The 7,354-nt window shown below is 33.6% G+C and overlaps 1 protein-coding gene across 1 annotated transcript; it reads left to right on the top strand.

Moving 5' to 3' along the window:
* The first annotated feature begins 2,270 nt into the window (after positions 1-2,270).
* LOC118734583 lies at positions 2,271-5,465 on the top strand. The gene is made up of 4 exons (XM_036464289.1): positions 2,271-2,421; positions 4,579-4,907; positions 4,990-5,100; positions 5,272-5,465. Exons 1-4 carry the CDS (start codon positions 2,278-2,280, stop codon positions 5,441-5,443), a joined length of 756 nt encoding a protein of 251 aa, XP_036320182.1. The 5' UTR covers positions 2,271-2,277; the 3' UTR covers positions 5,444-5,465.
* The last annotated feature ends 1,889 nt before the right edge of the window (positions 5,466-7,354 follow it).

Raw genomic sequence — 7,354 nt, 5'->3', positions numbered from 1 at the left:
ATAAAAAATATTTTTCATCTAATAACTGTTATGAAACAACGTTTTCGTAAAATTCCAGAATTCGGGCAACGTTTTCAATTTGTAAATTCAAGATAACAGTTATTTTTGGTCGCTGATGAGAATTGAAGTCGGTTTTGTGTTTTTTTTTTTTTGCTTAAAAATTACTTGTTTTATTTTATGTTATTTATTTGAACGAATAAATTGGAATTTGAACGAATAAATTGGAATGGCCTCCTATAGAATGCACGAACGTGGGTTTGTCAACTGTATGTATGTATGTACATTAGACTGCATCACTCCCCATACAAAAAAAAATCGGTACTATTTATCCATTGGAATTATAAAATCTACTATATTTTAAGACGTCCACCAAAATATTTCGGAAAATATTAAGACTTAAGTGAGCTGGACCGATTTGAAAATACCTCCAAAAATGGTTTTTTTTTATGAATAAAAATAGTTTCTTAAAGATTTCTTTTGAAAAAATCCCCTCAAATGACAAAACGGCTTAAGCTTAAAATATTTGCATAAAAATATTTAAAAAAAAAATTAAAAAAAATTTTAACGGAATCGTAATGATGATGCTGTTTTTAGCATTTTTCAAAGATTTGTATAAGAAAAACTTGAATAACTGAACCTAAACTCTTCCGATTTAGACTTAAGAGGTGTCATTGGAAAGGTATTTTCTCACCCTTTTCATTTATTTGCTAATAAACTTATTCAAAGGATGGAAGAGAAAGGTAGGAGAAACGAACCTCATTCAAAGTTGAATTAAGATCTTTGGTATTCGAAAAAAAAGATGGGACACGAATGACGCTTTTAAACGGTGTGAAAATACCTTTCTACTGAGATCCCATAAGTCTAAATCAGAACATTTTTGGTCCAGTTATTCAAGTTTTACGTAAATCAATCTTTGAAAAAAGTAAAAAAACAGCATCAAAAATCTCATTCTTACGATTCCATTGAAAAGATTTTTAAATATTTTTATGCAGATTTTTTAAGCTTATTCCAATTTGTCTTCTGAGGGGACTTTTTAAAAAATGTTCTTTAAGAAACTATTTTTATTCATAAAAAACTTCATTTTTGGAGGTATTTTCAAATCGGCCCAGCTCACTAGAGATCTTAATATTTTTACGAAATATTTTGGTGGACGTCTTAAAATATAATAAATTTAGTAATCCCGGCGGAAAAACCGCAACTTTTTTTGGTGATGCAGTCTAATGTACATAAATAAGCGAAATTAAATGAATCAACTATGCGTTTGAGTTTCAGTTAAGCAAATAAGTGTAAATGAATCCATTTAACCCATTTATACTTCATCCGTGACTGAGAATCAAAGAAGCGCATGTTTGACGTAATTATACATAGATGGCCAAGCTATATAAATACAAATAAAAAAAAAAAACATCAAAAAGAACCTTTTAAAATATCGTTACGATCACATTTACACTTAAACGCATGAATTAAACTATAATATTTAAACAAAAACAACAATTAAGTAAATACAATAAGATCTAACGGCCTACAGTCAAGCAGCTATTTATGTATATTCCATATGCGTAAACACTTGCATACATACATATGTATGAAAACAAACAATGCACGAACTTGCTCATACAATAGCTTTTCTTAGCAGTTAAGTGCGATCTGTTACTTGCATACACTTGACATTAGTCATGTGAAAAATAATAGAGACAAGACGTTTTCACCAATTCTGACTATTTTTTTTGTTTTTTTTTTATCAAAGGTTTATTATAAGTCTAAATTTTAAACTTTGTAGAAAAACAAGAACAACAAACTCTTCATAAATAACTTTTAGAAAAATTCTAGGTATGCAGTTTTATAGCCTATCAAATTCTAGCTTAATAATGGCTTAGAATTCGCGTTGATTTTTGAAAATTTTTTTTTGCCGATGGTTTTATTTGCGTGCATAAAAAAAATTTGTCGAACATACTTTGTATAGAGGAAAAAATGTGTGACACCGTTGTAAAATTATGGGAATTTTTATAAATTTTTCACAAAGTTTGAAATTTAGATTTATGTGGTTTTGGTTAGATAATGAGCTCCATTTTTATAAAAAAAGAACTATTAAACATTACACAAACAAAAGAAAATTGTTTAAAACTGGTAAAAATGTTGTGTCTCTATTATTTTTCACATGACTATATGTGCATACATACATATGTACATATTTATGTATAAGTTAACAGCACGTCTTCATCGAAACATTTCGCTTACATTTGTTATCATTTCAATTTGTAAACTCTACTTCAAAACATGGCAGTTTGTACGGATTTATTGGCGTTTTGGTCACTGCTAGTGTGTCTTGAATTTGTGCTAGCAACCAATTTATATGCTGGAAGAAAACTTCGACTACCTAGGACTTTGATATATCCCGAAACAGCACCGACTCGTCTACAAGTAAAGAAATGAAAAACTTGCAGTACTACTAATAACTGAAAATGTGTTCTTAACATTAGAAAAAATAACAAAGTTGGAATTAACATATTAGGTTGATTAACGAAAATTTTAAAGAAATAAGTAAAATTAATAGCCGAGTGAAATAGTAGTGCAAAGTATTGTCTAACATATACACACGTACTTAAAATGGAACAATTGTAATTGATTAACAAATCTGTGCTTACAAATACATATCTTAAACATTAAAATTTTGTTAACTTGGTAGATTTACGCAAGTCCAAGACAGATAATGCGAACCTACATCGATTTTTCGTATCTCCTGTCAATTTAAAAAAAAAGGACTTGTCACCCTTTTATCTTTAGGTAGCGATAAGTAACATGTTTCTATAAATGGACTAAAAAGTTGAAAATAATTTTTCCTAGACCCATAGAATTTGCCGTGTGATATGATTTGTGATATTTAAAATAACAAAAAAAAAAAAAACTTGGGGCGTGACATTCACATGACCGGAGTTAAGGCTCAGTCCAATCACTCCAATTCGAACTACAAGAATGCTGACTACAAAAAAAACTAACTTTTTGTAGAAATGTCAACTTTAACAACTGATATCTCAACCGGAAACTTCTTAAGAAAATAATTAGTATGCACTTCTTTACTCTGAAGAATTTATTTAATGAAGGGACAAAAATAAATCGATTTATCGATACTTTAAAAAATTACTTTTGGCCACCAAATAGTAGCTGCCAGACCATAGTGCGACATGGCGATAGTCTCTCTGTGAATGTCGGCAATTGCCAGTCTATACAGTTGTTTGTTAATTTGCGCAGTTATGAATCTCGTCCCGCAGTTCGCAGAAATGCTTCCTAACGTGCCGAGGTGAAAGTTTTGCTTCCAGCACGTCGGCAGAAAACTACAAAAAAAAAAGATTTGAGCATGATATGTATTATGTCCCCTTATTCTGTGATCATGGGTGCCTCACTGGGAAGGTGATGTTCAGTCGCCGGTAGCTGCCCAACTAATACATTAGGGGCATTCTCGCAGACTTGCAAATCCCTTGCACGGTGCACTGATTGCACGGATTGCGCGGTAAAAACCGTTCAATCTGTGCATCGTGCAAGGGATATGCAAGACTGTGAGAATGCCGCTATTTTGGCAAGCCTAAAGCTTCGGCCACTCCGTCTTACTTATCTTCGGTGACCAAACAGGCGCTGATTAGGCTAGAGCCGGTCGCCCAATTGTCTTGTATGTTGCCAGCAAGCCTTCTTTGTCTTTGTCCCAAGCGCTTGCGGCTCAGTACATTGTTGACAATTGTAATTGTGTATGCTGAGGCTATCAAAGGTGGCCCCAAGAATTTCGGGTTGTTCAATGTCGGAATTGGTATGCCGTCTACATACGTGAACTCTCAGCTGTAGTCTTACCAGTTTCATGCAGGTGGTAAAAATGGTTGCCAGCTAAAAAGCTGGGAGAGAAAGTGGTTCACTTTTGAGCAAAGGTCATCAATTCAGCGTACGAGATAATACAAGTACAAACTTCCTCTGGTGGTTGGGAAGCTTCAAAAAATAGAAACTAAAGTAGAAACAAGGAAAAACTTGGATGGGGCTGGCCGCTGTCTGAATTCGAAAAAAGATCGGAATGATTCAAAGACATGTAGGGATAAGTTTTTACAGAAACGTTCTCCTCATCGACTGAACTCTTGACAACAGCAGACCATCTAACCTTGTATTCGTTTTCGTCTTCGTAATCATCTTGGTCTTCGTATTCAACTTCGTGTTCGTTTTCGTTTTCGAATTCGCCCCGCATTTGTCTTCGAATTCGTTTGGCCTTCGTATTCGCATTTATTTTCATATTCATGTTCATATCGACTGCTGAGTGGAAGATCGACCTAACTCTTTTCTAACTTTTTTTGAAAAACACCCCACCTCAGAATTCTGTTCAAAAACGCCCTACCTCGCTTCAAAATGTATTGAAAATGGCCGTTTTTGAATCGGCAGCTGAGATAGGCCATTTTTGAAACGAATTCTAAAATAGGGTGTTTGTAAAAGGTTTTTTGAGATAGGGCTTTTTCAAACTGACTGCCGAGATAGGTCGATGTTCCATTCGGCAGTCGATATTCATTTTCATTTTACATTAAACCACTTTATTTTCTACTTATGCAGTTCATTGGCGGTATTGGTATACCCGTTGAAGACTTAACTTATGAATCGGTCACCTCTGGCTACGTATTAAAAGCTGAATATTTTATGCCTACCAAGGCAGCAGAAATGAGGCCACAATATCTGACGCCACAAAATGTAAATCGACGTAGCCTTGCAGATAATGTTGAATACAATTACACAATTGCGCATGCGTACAATATCAGTGAGAATCAGCCATCTATTTTGGGTCCACACCACGAGAGTTCCGATATTAATTTGCAGGGTAAACAGAAGACGGCATCGGCTTATCGTTGGGTCATCTACAAAGGCATGGAGACGCTGATGAATCGGTGGGTGTTTTTTTTTAATTTTTTGATTTTAATTGTATTTTTTTATTTACGAAATTTTTGTTTTCTATTTGTACGCGTGTAGTGCTGGCCTTTCAGGACGTGAGTGTATGCTGCGCAGCATTTGTGAGCACGCGGCGGTGCCATTTCACTATGAAAGTGGGATTTTATCAGAGATTCTGCATATTATTTTGACGTAAGGGGTTTTGAGACATTTGTATGTAGTTATTTAGTTAAATGTTTCAAATATTAACCTAAAATTTTTTAATTTAATCTAATTTCGTTTTATATTTATAAGTTTTTCATTTTATTTTATTTGACTTTAATTTTTTCTCTACATCCCCCACAAAATATTTTTGATATGCAGGCCTTCGCGATCGCATGATGAATTGGTTCACCCAAACGACCGAGATTATGGCCGTGCCGAGCGCCTTGGCCGAGGTGGCGAAGACTGTGCAACGACCTACGCTGCATGCGAGTACTCTCCTATAGAACAAATTTCAACCGTTTTAGATCTAGATGTTGAATTTAATACATAAGTAATAAAAATTTGAATTAACCTTACCGGTGACGTTCACTTCAAACCACGATTTCTAATTATTATAATTTTTTTTTGTACCAAAAAATTTACCGAAATCCGCTAAAATATCTTTTAACTTTATAGATTTAATTATTCAGGCATTCTACAAACACGCATTGATGATATACGTACATATAATAATTGTGAACTTGATAAGGGGCATGCATCAAGTCGTATGCAGAATATGGTCGCCCGACGACTGGAATTTAAGGGTACCGCCTACCCGCCAACTACCGAAACTTACCGAAACTTATTCGGCTGCGTAAAATTCCGTTGAGCAATACCACCAGCGCACATAAGGACAAAGGGCCTAATTACGACGACAGAAATAGAAAAACAAAATTCTTTAAATCTTATCACACATACCTTTACAATACTCTTTATAAACCATACATTAAAATCCTACAAGCGGAATGCGAAAAGTGGCGTCACGGTAACAACATCTCTTCCAGAGGGCGCCAATTTCAAAGCCCATTTTATGGATTTTTAGTATCGAAATAGGTACATTATTCGTTTGTAAGACAATTGAAAGACAGCAGAGAAGATAGTTTGAAAGTTCGTTCGAAAGTCTTACGAAATAAAGCTCCCTTGCTAACTGTAATGGTGAAAAGCTCTTTTGACAGAAAGCTTCTCCAACAAACGCAACGGCCGAGTGAGCAAAGCACTTGCGTACCATTCGAAAGATCCAAGGATCGAGCCCTCGGGGAGCTTGTTTCTTTTTTCTTTTTTGAATACACTATTTTTTTTTTTGCTAGTTTAATTTTTGGATATTATTGTTTTAAAAAGAAAAGTATATATTTTCTTTAATTTTCGTTTATTTATTATTTATTTTATGTGTTTTTTCTTTATTAACGTAATTTTTTTTTCTTTTTTAATTAAATTTAACTTTCTTTAATTTTTAGTTTTTATTGTTTTAAAAAGAAATATATATATATTTTTGCAATGTAAATATAAAAGTATTTAAGTATGTCCACCAATGTAATTACCGGATATTTAAATCCTAGAGATTCAGTTGGCTTGCACTCAAAAAGCTTTAAAAAAAATAAGCGATATCTGTGTTTCTTGCTGCTGATACAGAATTTTAAATTGGTGGTTTATTTAGGATATGCAATAACGTCAATCTGTTTTCATATACCTTAATTTTCAATTATTCAGGACTCAGAATTTTGCACTATCTTTGATTTGTACAATACATACATACAGACTACATATTTATTAATATGCGGTATGTGTTACAATTTAATGATCTATCAGAACAAGCGTTACTCAATTCTATTACAAATTCACTACCTTGTTCATTAACACGTATTTCATACATATGCATGTATATACATATCGTTAGTAAAGTATGGAAAGGGCGTTACGAGCATCGTCGCTGAAATACAAAAAGCCGTAACTAAGTAAAAATCCAAAAATCACTGTTTGATTGATTTTGATGCATTTCATCGAATTATAAGTTCCCACATCGTTTTTTGCAATACAATTTTTTAGTTAGTTGTGACTTTTTTGCATTTCAGCGACGACTTTCCATACTATACCATCGATATACACATACATATGTAGTGCAATGTGGTATGTATATGATTACGAGTATGTACATAAATACAAAACGTCTTCGCGAATCAACAGGAAGCAAAGCGAACTTAGTGAAATTTATGATTTCTGTTTTCCCTTTTGTGTATTCTGTGGATAATTGAGCGGTTACGCAGCAAATCCTTAATGTATTCAAATTCAACATATTTCCTATTAGCAAACTGACCGCTGCGGAATGCAACAGACAGTGCAACTTGAGTGTAAAACAATATAATTACATACGCATTAGTACATACATACATACATACATACAGTGACTCACACAAATGATCACGTG

This window comes from Rhagoletis pomonella, unplaced genomic scaffold, assembly GCF_013731165.1.
Source record: "Rhagoletis pomonella isolate Grant_MI unplaced genomic scaffold, Rhpom_1.0 Rhpom_scaffold_00002, whole genome shotgun sequence".
Taxonomy (NCBI): Eukaryota; Metazoa; Arthropoda; class Insecta; order Diptera; family Tephritidae; genus Rhagoletis; species Rhagoletis pomonella.
Note: the sequence above shows the minus strand (reverse complement) of the source record. Positions and strands in the feature narration are given on the sequence as shown.